Here is an 18,730-nt window from a genome sequence, read left to right as displayed (position 1 = left end):
TCTTAGGTTATCCATCAGGTTGAACGCTCTGGTTGTAATCTAAGTTAACTCCTCAAGATACTGCCCAACATCGAATGAGACTGATGGAAACCCTGAGATCGTTCCATGCAACAAAGCTGATACAGTCACAAAAAGTCGTCTCTTGTTGATGATATAACCATTTGATTTGTCTGATTTGATCATGATGAACTGAACACAGCTGAATGGTATTTTTAAAGCTTTATCTGTTTATCTCTAAGACCTGTTGAGTTAATTTGAACCTGCTTATTCTATCATTTTAATACACAGATACCTGGAGAACTGGGTCAGTTACACAGCCACATGCATGGATAGAGGTGGCTTGGAGATATGGCTACAAGCATAGACACATAGGTGTATACAATGCTAAACAGGCACACAAGGGGAGCTCTGACACTTGCAGTAAATAAAGTTCACAAATTTAAAGAATTAAACACAATTACAATGGGAAAATAAATGTTTATTACAATTTGATTCACTATAAAATGGTTTTTAAACAAACAAGTCAATGAAGCAACCAAGTTTGAACATAAGACCTTTCAACCTGTGCTATAGAACTGCTCCTATTCAGTTCATTAATAAATATTTTATTTACAAATTGTTCCAGAAATATTCCAGTGCATAATATTTACAAAAGAGAAGACACAATTCAAAAGATAAGAATCACTACAAAAAATCTTTGATTTTCGCTAGACATTCTTTGTACATTTGGTAACTAGTTTGCTTTGTGATTATTGTATTATATATTTCTGATATTATAAACATTTGTTAGTTATGTAAGGGGAAAACTAGGATTTCTCAAAAGACTTAGGACTGAAAATCTTTCCTCTTCCACTATTAGATAACTGTAGCTTATTTCCACTTAGTTTAGCATTTTAATGAATAACCAGAAGATCACTTGAATCCCCATTCAAAGTAAATTAGGGAAAACTTGGATCATTGGTTTTTCCAAGTAATACAAGAGAATTAGATGGAGAAAGAGGATATCTTATGTCTTAAAGGGGAATTACATTATGAAGTGATGCCCTTCCTGTCAATGCACAACATTTTTTCATCTACTGTGCTTCTGTACTTAGATGATTCAAAACCCTGTAGTCAGCAGAATGCAAAGAACTCTAGTATGGGAAGAAAATCCCCATGAATCTTCTACCCATTTATTAATTGAATTCTTTGCCCACATTTCAATTACCTTAGAAAGAAACGAGTCCACAGTACCTGCTCCCCCCAGCAAAAAAAAAGGAATTGTGACTTTGCCTGTAGTTCAGATCACTTTATAGTTGTGCTAAGTTATATGGTTAAGATCTGGGAAAGTACCACTTAATCTTCCCTTCTTGCAGTCAGAGGTGCATGTTACCCAGCATGAAGACTTAGGTAAACCCACCTCCCTCAGCCATGAATGTCTTTGTATTAATTGACGTTAAAAATGGAGTCACATACAGCTGCCATAAGCTTATATGTCCAATGTAAGAAAACCAAGTCCTTACCACATGACTCCTGGATATTGCAAAATTATGGAATTAAAGAAAAGTGAAGATTTTTAAAAAAAAATAAAGTGATAGCATGCCGCACGTAAATAAAACTTACTGGTGAACAGGCTGTGAATTCTTGGGGGGGAAGCATTCACTTATGTCAGAGTTTATCCTAAATACAGATAGATTTACTCTGCCAGTGCGCCGTATGTACTCCAAGTACGCTTCCTCATCCAATAGTTTTGTGTCTGCAGACCTGAGTTATGATGTAGTATGTGGTATGCCTGTATACTGTTCTCAATATTGTCCAATGTTCTTCCCTTTGGGATACAGTCTATCTGCTATCTCTGTGCTGTTCCCTCGGTTGTGTAGTGCTTGCATCCCTTCTAAAGTTATCAGAGTTTCCACTCAGTGCTGCTGATCTTATACAGGTGCAATTTGCCTAAAATCACCATTTCTGCACCAACTCTGCGAATTAGGATTTCACTTCGTGTCATTCTCTGACTTCTCCCCGTAAGAACTAGAGTCTAATTCCCTTTGGCATTTCCTTTCAATTGGATCTGCATCCATCATGCTCACAGGCAGCGCATCCCATACGCCACACTCTGAATGATTATGCTGCTTTTGTCAATTAATTTAAATCTGTGCCCTCTCTTGTTCTCGATCTTTCGAGAGTGGGGACAGTTCATTCCCCCCCCCCCCCCCCCCCCACCATCCCCATTCTACTCTGTCGACATCTAATTTCAATCGGTGTAGCTTGATCAAAAGCTTGCGGAATTTTGATAGCAAATTGCATTCAGCGAACGTTCCTGTGCTTTTGCGCCAATGTAAAAAATCATTGCGTTAGAAGCTAGCCACAGCTCCGAAACTGGCCATAGTCCCATGCTGAATTAATCAGCACTGCGAGTTTCTGCTAATTGTGGTCATTTGCAGGCCATCGTGAAGATTTTAAACTTACTTTGGTTCCTTTAGCCTCAAGAGCACAAGTAAGCACATCTCAAAAGCTTTCAGTTATAACTTTTTTCAATTTCCTCAAACTGACTATTGCACCCAAGATGTCGAGCAAATGGTTTATTTATTTTGGAAAAGTAATTTTCCAGTCATTCAAAATCGGACTGTTCAGAGGCGGTTGGTTGACACTGCGATTAACTTGCTGTCTTTTTTGCCATAAATTCATTTTCAGTTGCATTAATTAAAATGCACTCCTCTTAAATAGTTCAAGGTTAAATTGAAACAGCAGATTTTTGTTTAAAATGATGTGTTAAAACGTTGGCTAATTGCGCTGGTTCGTGGCAGATTTTTACATCTGGCGATCTGTGAATTGGTTTGAGCAGTAACTCAGGAAAAGGAGCACTTTGCAAACGGACATAGTGTTAGGCGCAATTTGTGCGTGGATTACTGATTTGTGCTCAAAGCAGAAACTCGACCCTCTCTCAACCTTGAAATTTAAAACCAGGTAAGGTTTGCGACAGAAGTGGGGGGGGGGGGGGGGGGGGCGGGGTTAAACTGGGACTTCAGTTTTGATGTCTGTGGTAAAGTATGAAAACTGATTTCAGAAATTGTGGGGTGCATAAGTAAGTAAAACACTTACTTTTTTTAAAAAAATCAGACTTTCGGTGTCTTTTGTTTTGGAATTATCTTTGCAGTCCAGTCAATAGTATTGAGACTTCCCCTTTTTTTCTTCAATAATATGAAAGCAGGAGCAAGAGGAGACCTGTCAGGCCCCTTAAATATGCTCCGCCATTCAATTGTAACTCGTGTCCTAATTATTTTATGGAGATTGCTTTCACTCATTTATCTAAGTTCCCCATGCTGCTATCTGCGCCCCTGTCTTCGACTGAAACCAGCAGGGGTATTCACCCAGACACCACAGCACCTTCGATGGTGTGCGCGCTTGTTTCTTTGCGACCAAAAGAGGTTCCTCACTCTTTAGAACATGTGGGCCACATTTCCAAATAAATTATACGTTTAACATATATACCTTTGCACAACGCTTTCCTTTTCAGGAAAGATCCGGGTGTTTATGGCACCCTCCGGTCCCTGAGTGGTTTTCTTTTGTCCTTTACAGAGCTTATCGAAAACAAACCCTTTTGTCCCACACATTCTGTAAAGAGCGTCAATGCGTTTGGCATGGCCGAGTGCAAAGTTCTTGTTCAACTCGCACACTCGATTGTTATTAGAAAATCCTTCGCACACATAGGAACCCCGTCTGGGGTCTCTCTGCCCCACGGGCAACTTAGTTACACTCCTTTGCCAATCAGCTCTCCCACGCTCAAACGTTGTCCCATTATGAGATGTTTCTACAAAGCTCCCCTCTTCCCCCCCCCCCCCCCCTCCCCCCCCCCCCATACCCCTCCGACAGTTCTCCCGTGCCCAATTAACTCTGACCCCCGGGAGAAAGCTGTCTGACCCTCAGAGGCACTCATGCAGCGTTTGTGTCGTTGTACAGTTTAAGCAGCTGACATGGCAGCACCAATGGAAAGTGCAGTGACATCTCTCGGTGACCCTCTCGGTCAGGGTGCGGAATCCCCTCCCACAGCACAGTAAGTCACAGCCGTCCAGACCCAGGGAGGTGTTATTGCAAACTCGGCCTGTGGTACCTGTGGTGCCTATTTTGCTATTTGCAGTGCAGAAGTTGGGCGACTTCTCGAAGTAGACCAGGTCTTGGGGGGAGTGCGGCTTGTGAGCGGGGTTCTCGGGCTCCAGGTGCCGCATGTCCGCTCGGGAAGCCCGGTTACTGCCCTTGTTGCTGTAGATCACTCGGGAGGCTCCATCAAACCGGTCCTTCAGCAAATTACCCACCGTCCGAAAGGTGGGGAGCCGCATCCAACAGGTTTTAACCGTGCAAGAGCCAGACATCCCATGGCACTTACACTCCTGTCTCATCTCGGCATGGACTGTCTGTGAAATTGATAAATAGTAATCAGTATCTGCTTGTTGGAAAGCAGGGCGCTCAGCATTCATGCTCCTCCAATGAGCCGAATACAGACTCAGGTCTCAGCTGCTGTGAACACAACAGCTCTCGATTTGGTGAGGAACTGTAGGCTGGACCCCCACACACAAGCGCAGATATACGGAAACCTTACACGTGCAGAGCTGCAGTGGCATTTTAGTAGTGCTTCCTCTAAACGTGAAAGGAAACGTTTGCATTTATATAGCACCTTGCATAAACTCCGACGCCCCAAACTGCTTCGCTGCTCATTGAATATTGACTCACTGTCGCAATGGAAACGCAGCAGCCAGTCTGGACAGGGAGAACTCCCCTTACTCTGCTTTGAAACAGTGTCACGGGAACACTGTTTCCCCTCTCAACTGAATGCAGGGTTTTGTTTTGACCTTGCTTGCAAAAGCTTGCACCTCTGACAATGCAGCAATCCACTGAAGTGTTTAGCTCGATTAAATCTTTGGTGGGACTTGAGGCAGATGAAGTGTTAGGGTTCAGCCCTGTCTGTTTGGCAATCAGATGAAAATTCCAGTAAAACTTGGGTTATTTTGGCGTTGATAGTAACTCATTCAAGCTGAAGAATTACACATTATTATAAAATCTAGATGAGTTCAAAACAGAAACCAATCACAATTAATTCCAGTATATTAATTCTTTCTATTGTACCTGGAGTAAATATGGATATTATGTATGGTATAACATTGGTTTGTGATGTAGTACTATTGATTATAATCATTCTTTTTAAAAAAATTCATCCATGGGATGTGTGTGTTACTGGCAATGTTGCCTATCCCTAATTGCCCTTGAACTGAGTGGCTTGCTCAGTCATTTCAAAGGGCAGTTAAGGGTCAACCATGTTGCTGCTATGTGTAGGCCATACCAGGTAAGAATAACAGATTTTCTTCCAATTTGTGAACCAGTACTGCATTCAGTTTTGCTCACGATATTTTAAGAAGGATGTAATTACTCCAGAGAGGATGCAAAGAGATTTACTAGGATACTGCCTGAAGGGTCTGAGCTATGAGGAAAGATTGGATAATCTGGACTTATTTTCCTTGGATAGCTAAGATTGAGAGGGACCTGAGAGAAGTGTAGAAAATGATGAAGGGCATGTGTAAGGTGGACCGGAAGACATTTTTTTCATTCGTAGAGGGGTCAATAACAAAGGGCATGGATGTCAGGTAAGAGGTTGAAAGCTAAAAGAAGAGATTAGGAGACTGTCACCTGAGGATGTTGAGAGTCTGGAACTCACTGCCTGAAAGGGTGGTTGAGTCCGATATTTGTTGTCTAGCACGGACACAATAGGCTGAATGTTGATGGGAACCAGATTTTGAAATGACAAAAAAAAGGATGGTTTCAGGATCACTATTACTGAGGCTAGCTTTCACTTCCAGGATTTTTTTATTTGTTTTTTTTACACACTATCTGTTCAGAGTTGTTGTTACACTCCTCTGGAGAAGATGGAGCTTAAACCTGGGGCTCCTGGCTTGGAGGTAGGGAAAGTACCACTGCACTACAAGAAACCCCAGAATTGTTTTATATAAAACATAATATATATCTAGAAGTGTTTTCACGTGCAACTGAATGGCATTTTTCCCACCATTAAACACTTTGCTTCCATTATCTACCAGCAATAATCACCTGTGTTTCCAATTACTCAAATTATATGCAGTGCCTATTAATGGCAATGTAACAACACCAGAGATGAAGGATTCTCACTAGCCTCGTGACATTACCATGACATGGTACTTGGAGTTCAATTTGGATAAATGCAAGGTATTGCATTTTGATACGACCCACAGGACTTCTACAGTTAATGCTAGGGCATTGGGTAGTGTTGTAGAACAAAGGGACCTAGGAATTCAGGTACATAATTCTTTGAAATTTGCATCAAATATAGACAAGCTAGTTAAAAAGGAATTTTGCATGCGTGCCTTCATTGCTCAGTTCTTTGAGTAGAGGAGTTCGGAAGTTATGTTGAGGTTGTGCAGGACGTTGGTGAGGCCTCTTCAGGATAATTTTGTCCAGCTCTGGTCGCTCAGTTACAGGAATGATATTATTAATTTAGAGAGGGTTCAGAAAAGATTTACTGGGACGTTGCAGGGTATGGAAAGTTTGAATTGTAAGGAAAGGCTGAATAGGCTGGGACATTTTTCATTGGAGTATAGGAGGTTGAGAGGTGACCTTATAGAGGTTTATAATATCACAAGGGGTATAGATAGGGTTAATGGTAGGTACCTTTTTCCTCAGGTGGGGGACTTTCAAGACTATGGGCCATATTTTTAAGGTGAGAGGAGAGATATTTAAAAAAGACATGAAGGCAATTGTTTTTATGCAGAGGGTGGTTTGCATGTGGAATGAACTTCCTGAGAAAGTAGTGGATGCGGGTACAGTTACAACGTTGAGAAGACATTTAAATAAGTGCATGAATAGGAAAAGTTTGCAGGGATATGGGCTGGAAGGATGGACTATTAAATACATAAATACAGAGTAACAATTCAAATGACCCCATGCTTACTACACATGCATCCAACTCTACCTCCCCCGGACTCTGCGTACTGGGCCCAATCCCTTTCTCTCCTGCTGGTTTCCCCACATTGGATCCAATGCAACCTTCCCATCCCTGACAGGGACATCAAACCCAACTCAAACTCCCTCTGTGCTGCCCCCACTCCCGTTTCCACCACCACCCGACCCAAATCATTTTCCCCACTGCCACTGCAAAGGAAAGCTCCAGACCTGAAACCCACCACGCTGCTCCCTACCAGGTCCAATTTCTCCCACCATCCTGACTTACACTAAACACTGCAGCACTTACTTTCTCTCGTAAAGTAAGCAAGGTAAGAACTGCAGATGCTGGAGATCAGAGTTGAAAAGTGTGGCACTGGAAAAGCACAGCAGGTCAGACAGCATCCGAGGAGCAGGACAGTCGACGTTTCGGGCCTAAGCCCTTCACCAGCCTTTCCTGATGAAGGGCTTATGCCCGAAACATCGACTCTCCTACTCCTTGGATGCTCCAGCGCCAAACTTTTCAACTTTTGCTTACCTTATGCCCTGGCCATTGGTACTGTGCCCCCTCCCCACTAACCATCCTACCCACCTGTCACCTGACATAGCTGGTATCCTATCCCCTATCCATCTTATCCCAGCACCCTAACCCTTCCACAGCTGGCACTTCCCAGCTGACAACTGTTTTGCTCCATAAAGGGCTTGTTGGAATAGAAGGATGGCTCCACATTTCTCAAGGAACTCGGAACAGAATTCCCTTTCAGAAAAGCGGAGCTCATTTCTTTCATAAAAAAGCAATGGGATGGTAATCTGTGTGAGAGTGACCCCCCCCCTTTCCAGAAAATCTAGCCCAAATTTTTTTTTTTGGAAAGTTGCACTAAGAACCAATTTCCCCACATTTCCCCTCTATGAAACTTGTATGTATTAAAGAGGTCACCTAAACCCCAGAGGCCCAATCAATCAATCTGTCCTTGAGAAAATTCCTCCATACTCAGGATCAACCTAAAAAACCTTCTGTGGACTACTTCCAATGCCAGAACTTCTTTCCTTAGTTAAAGGGACCAAAACTGTTCACAATACTCCAGCTGTTTGACTAGTGCCTTGTATAGATTTAGCAAGACCTCCTTCCTTTTACATTCCATTCCCTTTGAGATAAAGGTCAACAATCCATTTGCCTTCCCGATTACCTGCTAAACTTGTGTGTTACTTTTTTGTGGTTTATGCAGGAGGATCCCTAAATCCCTCTGTGTTGTAGCTTTCTGTAGTCTTTCTCCATTTAGACAATATTCCTCTTCTTTCTGCCAAAGTGCACAACCTGACATTTTCCACATTATATTTCACCTGCTACGGTTTTGCCTACTCACTTAACTTGTCTATATCCCTCTGCAGACGCGTCTCATCCTCAATACTTACTTTCCCAACTATTTTTGTGGCTTTTGCAAACTTAGCAATAGTGCATTGTAAGTAATTGTGACCCCAACACTGATCCTTGTGGCCCTCCAGTTACAGATTTCCATCTTGAAAACACATCCCCTGTCCCAACTCTGTATTACATCAATTAGCACATTTTCTATCGGTGCCAATATACTACCCTTAATACCACAGCCCCTTTCCTCATTAAGTAGTTTTATGTGTGGTACTTTATCAAATATCTTCTGGAACTGTAAACATATTACATCTTCTGGTTCCATTCTTATCTATCCAACTTGTAACTTCAAAGAATTATAATAACGTTTCCTGGCTTGATATCCCTTTCATGAAGCCATGCTGACTCTGCTTGATTGTATTCTATATTTCTAAATACTCTGTCATTACATCCTTTATAGACTCTAACATATCCCCAATGACAGACATTAAGCTAATTCACCTATTATCTATTTTTTGTCTCCTTCCGTTTTTTTAAATAAAGGTGTTACATTGGCAGTTTTCCAAACCTCTGGGATTTTTCCAGAATCGAAGGATTCTTGGAAGATTACTATCTTTATAACCATTATCTCTGTAGTTATTTCCTTTAATATCCTAGACTAGGAGATGTATCCAACTTTAGCCCCATTATCTTCCTTGATTAGATTACCCACAGTGTGGAAACAGGCCCTGCGGCCCAACAAGTCCACACCGACCCTCCAAAGAGATTGTGCAAACTCCACACAGACAATTGCCTGAGGCGGGAATTGAACACGGGACTCTGGCGCTGTGAGGCAGCAGTGCTAACCACTGTGCCACCGTGCTGGCCTGGTAGTTTTTCTCTAATAGTTATTGTATTTATTTCTTTCCCTCACTTTTCTCCTTGATTATTTAGCATTTTTGGAATTACTGGTATATTCTCCTGTGAAAATTGATGCAAAGTATTTAGTCAACTCCTTTGCCATTTCTTGGTTCCCCATTATTAATTCCTCAGCTTCATTCTCTAAGAGGCCCATGTTTGCTTTGGTTTGTCTCTTCCTTTTTATATGTTGACAGAACCTCATCTTTCTGTTTTGATATTATGTGCTAGTTTACCCTCCATGTTTATTTTCTCCCTGTTTTATTGTTGGTTTCTAAAACTATTCCAATCCTGTGAGATTGACCACCAATCTTTGCCACGTTGTATGTTTTTTTCTTTCAATTTGATACGAACCTGAATTTCATTAGTTAACCACAGTTGGTTTATTCCTTTTCTAGGATCCTTCTTCCTCGTTGGAATATGTCTTTGCTGAGAGCCATGAACTATTTTCCTAAATGCTTGTTATTCATCATCAATTTTTTTCTGCTAAACTCTTCCCGGTCCACTCCAGCCAACTCTGCCCTCATCCCTTTGTTTAAGTTTTTTAAAGTTTAGCACTGCTGTTTCTGATCCAAGTTTTGCGCTCTCAAATGGAATGCTAAATTCTCCAAAGTTATGGTCACTGTTTCCTTGAGGATATTTTACTCTGAAGTAATTTATTAAATCTACCCTATCATCAGATCCAAAATAGCCCAATAGCAGAACCCACCCATACCCCAACATATACCCCTTACCTAACGCTACGAGCAATTTAGCATGGCCAATTCACCTGACCCGCACATCTTTGGACTGTGGGAGGAAACCGGAGCATCCGGAGAAAACCCGCACAGACACGGGGAGAACATGCAAACTCCACACAGTCAGTCACCTGAGGCGGGAATTGAACCCAGGTCCCTGGCGCTGTGAGGCAGCAGTGCTAACCACTGTGCCACCATGCCGCCCAAAGATATATTAAGATTAAAGTCACCCATGATTATGGACCCATGAATTGGATATTGGATGAAATATTAACAGAGATATGGTTACCTCAGTCAGCGTTTTTTCTATGGAACTTTGAGGTGACACCTTGTGGTGTGACACCTCTGTGACCATACTTTCTCATGTGAAATCTTTAAAATATGTGATTGGAGAGATGCACTATAGTATCAATAGTATAATTATAAATGTTGGATCTCCTGTGAATTTTTTAATTAAAGTGAATTAATCTACTAAATATTTAAGATCAAGAGGTATTCTTTTCTCTCAGAGGTTAGTGGGTCTTTGGAATTCCTTGCCTTGAAAGATGGTGGAAGCAGAGTCTTTGAATATTTTGAAGCTTATGGTAGATGGATTTTTGTGAAATAAGGGGGCGAAAGTTTATTGGGGGTTGGCAAGAATGTGGAATAATCAGATTAGTCATGATCTCATTGAATGGAGAAGCAGGCTTAAGGCATCAAATGGCCTATTGCACTCCATGTGCATATGTAAAAGTTAAATTGAATGCATAAATTGTTTACCTTCCCTACAAAAAGAACTGCAAAAAAATGGTACTGTGCACGTAATGCATTGGTTACAAGTGTAAACACTCCTTTTCCAAATCTTTCAATACTTTTACCTGCCCAAGTTACCTCAGACTCAAAAGTTCATCCTTACTTTGTCTTGTCATTTTACTACAAAATAAAAATTTGCTGCTGCCTTCAAAGGTTGTCATAATAAGCTTTACTTCTAACAACTCATGTTAAAAGAACACATGAACATGGCATGCAAACAGCAAGTGCTATTGCAATCCATAAAATGGTTGTTCTTGCTGACAGTCATTATAGAAGAATCTTGTTGATTATGCATCTTCAGAGGGGAAGTGTAGGCTGGGGCACAATTCTGGGAATTCTATCCGAAGGGTTGCACATGTGCATTCTGGAAATTCCAGTCCACCACCTTACAGAAATTCTCCAATCAGTGATGACTGAGAGTAGCCCTTTTACGTCAACTTCTAGGTGCTCAAAGGAAAGCCTCTGGAGGGAGCCCTTAAACAAGTGGTTTCATACATAGCAACGGCAAATGTGGGAGTATATTTTATAAATTGGGCAATCTTCATTTGCTAAATATAGTTTCTATCCAATGTCACGCTATGTTCCTCAAGTCACCGATCCAAAAAGATGGCTGTTGAAACAAATTTCAGGCAATGTTTTGACTGATTTCACTGGCTATCAATCATTTGGTAATGGTTTGACTACTGTTTCTTGATTAGCCATTTCTAATCCTGTTTGTTATTTATTGATTGGTGCATTTCTTGTCTGTTCAGTTGAGTTTTGTTAATATATTATGAAGCAATAGTTTGCCAACGATGCAAATATGAGTTAGGCTGCTAATTGTAGTATTTTTTATGACTGTTACTTTAAATGGGACCGTATTTGATTTTTTTTTTAGAAATGATATAATTAAGAGATGTTTCTTTATGTTGAATCAGATGTTGTTCTGTTGCACAATGAGTAAGAGGCAAGTTGGGAAAATGTAAATACTGAAAGAATTTAGAAAGAGGTTTGTCTGCTGTACCCAGCATTTGGAAATACATTTCCAGTAAAGTTAGGGGAAAATAACTTATCCACTGCATGATGAGAAATAGCTTTAAGGAAGCCTGTCATATCTCCCACTTACATAAATAAATCTCTACCTAATATGGGGGAGCAGCTCCATCTGTTTATGTCATGGCTTTTTGTGGTACTGCAGAGAAACATATAACTGATAATTGACATTTTTACTTTTTTATAACATATATGCCGTGAAACTCTGCTTAAATAACAGATTTAAATCACCTTTCTTCAGAACTAAATCTGAGCAATGGTGCAATCCATGCACTTGTTAGTACCCATAATAGGGATCAATTTCTTTTCCCTTAGATTCCTTTTGCATATTGATATAAACATAAAGAAAAATTGCAGCTGGTGTAACCATTAGCTTTAAACTTTAAAAATACAAGGACCTACTCAGAGTCATTTTGACTGAGGTTCTTCCTCACTTCAAGTTGATCAAAGTTTCTATGCTTATAATCATTTTGTGGCACTGAACTTGCAGATTACTGAAAAAGACACCCATTTTTGAAGCTTTTCACCTTGCACTCAGGGCAATTCACAAGAATGTAAATATGAAGAGGCAGTTAGATCTAACTGGCACATTCTCCATGGAAATGCCTCTACCAATCAAATTCCACTTACCCAACCTCCCTTTCATCAGAAGGTCAGAAGCAGAGATGTGCAATATTCAGCAAACAACATTCAGTACCATTCATGACTGTTCATGCACTGATGCAGTTCATGATTAAATGTCGCTATATTCAGACAAGTGGCAAGTAACATTTGTGCTAGACAAGTGCCAGAGAATGACCATCACCACAAGAGAGAAACTAACCATTGCCTCTTAATATACATCATCACTGGATTACCCCACTATCAACATCTTGGGGGTTACCATTGATTAGAAACTGAACTGGACCTGCCATATAAATGTGGTAGCTACAAATGCAGGAGGGAGGCTAGAAATACTGCAGCAAGTAACTCACCTCCTGACTCCCCAAAAACTGGCCAAGACACAAGGCAGGAGTGTAATGAAATATTCCCCACTTGCCAGGATGAGGAAACTCCAACAACACTCAATAAGCTTGATACCATCCAAGACACAGCAGCCCGCTTGATTGGCACCACGTCCATATGCATTCAGTCCCTCCACCACCAATGCATAGTAGCAGCAGTGTGTACCATCTACAAGATGCACTGCAGCAATTCACCAATGATCCTTTGACTGCACCTTCCAAACCTAGGACCACTTCCATCTAGAAGGACAAGGGCAGCATTTACATGGGAACACCACCACTTGAAGCTTCCTCTGAAAGCCACTCACCATCCTGACTTGAAAATATATTGTCGTTCTTTCAGTGTCACTGGATCAAAATCCTGGATTTCTTTCCCTAACAGCACTGTGGGTGTGCCTATGAAACATGGGCTGCAATGGTTCAAGAATGCAGCTCACCATCTCCTTTAAGGGCTTCTAGGAATGGGGAATAAATCCTGACCCAGCCAGTGAAGTCCACATCCCATTAATAAATGAAAAAATAAAGTAGCCCTCATAAAACTGTACAAAAATTTTCTTCTTTTCATTGATATTCCCACGAATGTCCTGATGAGTGGAAGATAAAAAAAAGTGTCTTCCTTCAGTAATACTCAAGTTTCTGGGCTTACTGATCGTCATTGTGGAAAAACATACAACATCTGTGATTTCCAACTTACATCAGGAAGGGGTTGGAAGTGTGTGTACTTCACGTTGTGATATTTTATGCAAAGAAGGAAGGCGTAATGCATTGAGGCAGCACAAATGCCTGTAATGGTCAACTACCTTGTTGGGTCTCGTCAGTTGAGACTGAGTTTAAGATTTGGGCTCGGTGGTAATGGTGGAGCCATTTCTTAGGATTTCTGAGACTGAATCACATCTTTTCTAAATGTTGTGGCTGTTATTATGTTAAGGATATTGGCCCTGAATTTCAACAATGGTTTGTCCTAATCTCTCTAAAGTCAGGCAGACATCAAAGACCCCCAGGGATGGAGTGATGTGCTTTATCACCAGGCCTTCTGTGATCTTCTGTTGAAAATGCAACAAATGATTGGAACAGCCCTTCAGAAGAGATTCCTTATTTCTAATCATAAGTCTTCAGTTTAATAGAAGAACCATAATGGCAACAGAAACAATTTTCAATAAATTATTTTGATCAATTCCATTGAATGTTCCTCTTCATTTTATTGGCATATTTTATTGAGCCTCATGCATTCTTTGGTTTGTAGATGTCCTTTTAACAGTTCTACATTGGCAGTTTGTCTACTTGCATCCTGCGTATTTCTTTTTTTCCCTCCCCAGATCTACTATTGTAGATCAGTGCTGCTTTAAGAATATGAAATTTGAGCAAATGAGCTGCACAAATTTTTACAATCTAACTGTGATATTGTAGATAAAGGGTGAGCAGCAAGTAAAATGGACATTCCTAAAATGGAGAAATGGATTAAACTATCTATTGTCTTCAAGATGGTATTGACTGGTCTATTTTCTGTGTACACTAGAAGTCTAACTTGCCAACAAAGAAAATTCACTTTTCATTAAAACATATCGATGGTATGTGTGAGCAACAAATTCATTTCAATGGGTTAGGAAACCTTTACTTTCTTCGAATCAGTGAAGTAATTATTCCTTAGAATTTAGGTGTCGCTTGTGATCAATCGATCCAATTCAATTCAATTCAGTTCAATTCAATTCAGTTCAATCACTGGAGGTAAAACTTCCTAGTTTCAAATCCTACTCCAACTATCTGACCACACTAACTGGTGGATGCTGCCATGTCAGTAGTGTGGTTTGTTGCGACAAGTTGTTAAACCAAGGCTCGGTCTGCCCTCTTAGGTGAATGTGAAAGACTTTCGAGCCAAAGCAGCAGAGACCTGGCCAATGTTTCTCCCTTCAATTGATATTACTTAAAAACAGATTCTCCGGTCATTTATTTCATTGCTGTTTGTGGGAGTCTGCTGTATGTGAATCACATTTCCTACATTACCACAGTAACTCCACTTCAAAAATGCTTTAGGAGCTGCTGAATTTGTGGAGTTGGAGTGTTTTTCTGCGCAGAACTCTTTAAAAAATATTTACGAGCATGAGATATTGCAAGTCTTTGCAACTATGCCTTTTGAGATCTGCTCACCTGTTAATGTGTATATAAAGGCTTGTTCATGCATACCATTCCTTTAAAGTGTTCATTTTCAGCATGCAACACTTACTCTCATATTTATTCCTGACAGTCATGAAGAGTCAATTGTATAAATTCAACTATTGCCATCTTGCTTGTTAACACACTGAGCGTCTATTGAGTGCACCTACCTATGTCTCCCAAGTTAGGTGGCACGCTACCATTCATGATACTTAACTCTGGTTAGGCAACCTCTCTCATGAGAACCTATTCCATAGTTTTGAAACGCCTCAGTAAAGACGTTACAATATAGAAGATACTTTTGAAAACTCCTCAATACTGCTTCTTTTTGGTTTCCATCGACAAAAACGCATCCTTAATATTTGCACCAACATTAAATAAGAAAGACTGTAAGAGGCTCACTTAACTTGAGAGTTCAATTGATAAATGGTCCTGTTTCAGATGCAAATGACCTCAGTTAATGTTATGCTTAATTAAATTGCCAACTTTATCTTTATTCTCTGACTTTGTGTCATCACGTTAACTGCCAGCTGTACATGGTGAAACAGCTCCCCAGAAGCCATTATCCCGTCATCAAGTCACCCTTTATTTACCGATAGAAAGCCCATGACACTGATCCAGTTCCCTCAGAGCCAGCTCTCAGTGTGAACAGAACCTCTGACACTCCTGTTTATCTTCGAGGAGAAAGTGAGGTCTGCAGATGCTGCCTGACCTGCTGCGCTTTTCCAGCAACACATTTTCAACACTCCTGTTTATATCTGCCAGCTAGGGCTCCCTGATTGGGGCTGTTAATCTGGACCAATCAGGGAACTCATATTCTGAGATCCACCTGGCCCACCTCATTACAGACATTACATCCCTCCCCCTCTGAGTCTGAGGATGTAGGCCATTTTTTTTTGTAGATTTGCCTGGGGTATTTTAGCACCAAGTCAGGTTCCTCTGACTCTGCCTCTGATACGAGTAGCATGTAATGTACAGTAGCTCGCCTCTTGCACCCAGAGCATCTCGGAAGAAAAACATTCTTCTTTTCAGGCGCCAAAGACGTCAAGACAGCAACATCCGCTGTGTCCATTTAGATTCTGAGGTCTCTTCAATGCTTGACAGAGAGGGAGAACCCACAGATTCTGCCAGCCTTTCCAACTATTCTGAGAAGCCAAGCAAGTTTTGCTCCCTTCACCGTTTACAGCCTTCATATGGTCCATGTGCTTGTTCAGCACCTATCCGAACTTTCTACACCACTGGACTTGACCTTGTGTCAACCATGCTTCTTTACCCATGCAGGGCCATTCCTGTGGTTTCTACACAAAACTTCGTCCCCTGAAGTAAATCGTTTCTCTCACTTAGCGGAGGCTTGTGTCCAGCATTGACATTCTTAATGCCATTTCACCCTCACCCAGCTCTGAGAAGATCAGACCTAACTTGATGCGGAGTCTTCTCCCCATTAGCAACTCTGCAGTTGCATGAGGGGTGGTCCTATAATCAAATAGGAACTGGGACAGTTTGGGATCTGGTGCAGCTGTCAGTTGTTTCTTTCAGCCTACCTTCACGGTTTGGAGTGCTCTTTCTGCCAGACCATTGGATGATGGATGGAATACAGCTGTCCTTATGTCAAGTTCATTCGACTTTAGGAAATATTCAAATTCCCTGCTGGTAAACGATAGCCCATCATCTGTGACCCGTACTTCCTCAAGTCCATGTATTGCAAAGGATGCACCCAGTTTTTGTATCATTGTCCCTTGTAAGATGAATGAACCCTATGCATCTGGATGTAGGTTTGCTCACTGAGCTGGAAGGTTCATTTTCAGATGGTTCGTCACTATACTAGGTAACATCTTCAGTGAGCCTCTGGATGAAGCATTGGTGCTATAGCCCACTTTCTATTTATGTGTTTGGGTTTCCTTGGGTTGATTATGTCATTTTCTGTTCTTTTTCTCAGGGGGTGGTAAATGGGATTCAACAAACACATAGACTTGGATCACCCTATGCATGTCCAGTTACTTTGAGTGGGTGACCACAATGACTAGGAACATTGAGCCCATGAAAGGACCTGCATAATCAACATGTAACCAATTACCCGACCATTCCCACGTATGTGGAGGAGCTGCTGGCTGTAAATTTTGTCCTTGTCTGGGCACTGCCCCATCAATGCGGCCATGTCTGCATTCAACCTTAGCTACCAGACAAAACTTCTCACCAACATCTTCATTTTGGAAACTCCTGGATGACCCTGGTGGAGTTCAGCTAGTACCTTTGCTCAAGACAATCACTCTTGCTCCCCATAATAATATACTGTCCAGTACTGTGTCCAAAAGGGTTTCAATTCTGGTTGTGACGCTCTTTGGTTTCCCCCATCACCACCAGCTTTTTCAGTTTTGCCAGGACAGGATCTTTCTGTATCCAAAATCTGATATTGTCAGTGGTGACTGGAAGGGTGTCCAGAAAATTTAAAACCATTACAGACTCTTCCAGTGATAGTACCACCAGTGCAGGATCTGCCAATGGGAGGTGGCTCAATGCATCCATATTTGCCACTTGGCCTCCCAGATGGTGTTCCAATTTGTAATTATTTGCACTTGGTATTAGAGCACACTGCTGAATTTGGCCTGAAACTATGGGCGGCACTATGGCTTGTTCTCTTTAAGTAGACCTAACAAGAATTTGTGGTCCATCATTGTGACAAATTTACATCCATAAAGGCTTTAGTGTACTTCCTGACTCCAAATATAACCACCAAACCTTCTCTATCTGGGGGTGTTTATGCTCTGTATTAGCCAATGTCATTAGCTAGATGAATACACTATTGAATATTCCTCTCCATTGGGCCAACTATGAGCTAATTCTACCCCGATGCCGTATGGGGAGGCACTGCAGATGCCAACACCAGATCTCACTTGGGATCATTGTGAGCTAACATCTTCGAGGATGATAGTTGTTTCTTCACTTCCCTGAAAGCGATGTCTTGGCTATTCATTTCCAAGGCTGAACCTTTTTTAAGAGTTAATACAAAGGTGCCAGGATGGAGGCCAGGTTATGTCTGAACTTTGCATAAAATTCACCAGCCCAAGGAATGACCTAAGCTTCAGTACAGACATAGCCGCAGGGCAACTTTGATCCCCTCACTTTGTCTTCCAATAGGTGTAACCCAGTCTTGTCAATGCTGCAGCCCAAGTACATCACTTGGTGTGCCTGGAACATGTCCATCTTGGAGAAACGTCTAAGGACTATGTCCAAGTTCTCTAAGTGGTCTTCCTTGTTATTAACATGTCATTTAGATAAATGGCAACCTGGGGTAGACCTTGTCATATGTGGAGAGTCCTTGACACTGATCCAGCTCCCTCAGAGCCAGCTCTCAGAGTGAACAGAACCTCTGACACTCCTGTTCATATTTGTCAGCCAGGGCTCTCTGTTTGGACTAGATTAACAGCCCCAATCAGGGAACTCATATTCTATGAGGTTCACCTGTCATTACAACCGCTATGCATGAAACCGTTAAAAGTAATTGGCTTCAGTTGCTATCAGCTCTTGTAGTTCTCTTTAAGGTTGTGGTAACACAGTGAGTTTGTAAAAACTGTGTGTGAGATACATATTTCTTTCAGTACCCATCCCTGCTGCCCAAATAAATCTAAGGGATTGACTTCATTCATTATGCAGCAGATAGAGATGATTGTTTTATGCAGATTTTAAATCTTCATTATGAGCTGTTTACTTTCCCCTTGTGAAATTTCAATTGTGAACTGCGTAATGGTGAAGTAAGTGTTCAGGTGGTGACTAGGATTAATGGGATTAATTGTTTTATTAAGTGAGTAAATATA

At 41.2% G+C, this 18,730-nt stretch overlaps 1 protein-coding gene across 1 annotated transcript in view; it reads right to left on the bottom strand.

Annotated features, from left to right (window-relative positions):
- Nucleotides 1–3,899: 3,899 nt before the first annotated feature.
- Nucleotides 3,900–18,730, bottom strand: part of wnt1 (wingless-type MMTV integration site family, member 1) — a 36,349-nt gene continuing 21,518 nt past the window's right edge. Inside the window, exon 4 of the mRNA XM_060820874.1 lies at nt 3,900–4,388. Coding sequence (XP_060676857.1) covers nt 3,900–4,388 — 489 coding nt within the window. The remainder of the gene's footprint in view (nt 4,389–18,730) is intronic.

Source organism: Hemiscyllium ocellatum, chromosome X (genome assembly GCF_020745735.1).
Source record: "Hemiscyllium ocellatum isolate sHemOce1 chromosome X, sHemOce1.pat.X.cur, whole genome shotgun sequence".
NCBI classification, from domain to species: domain Eukaryota; kingdom Metazoa; phylum Chordata; class Chondrichthyes; order Orectolobiformes; family Hemiscylliidae; genus Hemiscyllium; species Hemiscyllium ocellatum.
Note: the sequence above shows the minus strand (reverse complement) of the source record. Positions and strands in the feature narration are given on the sequence as shown.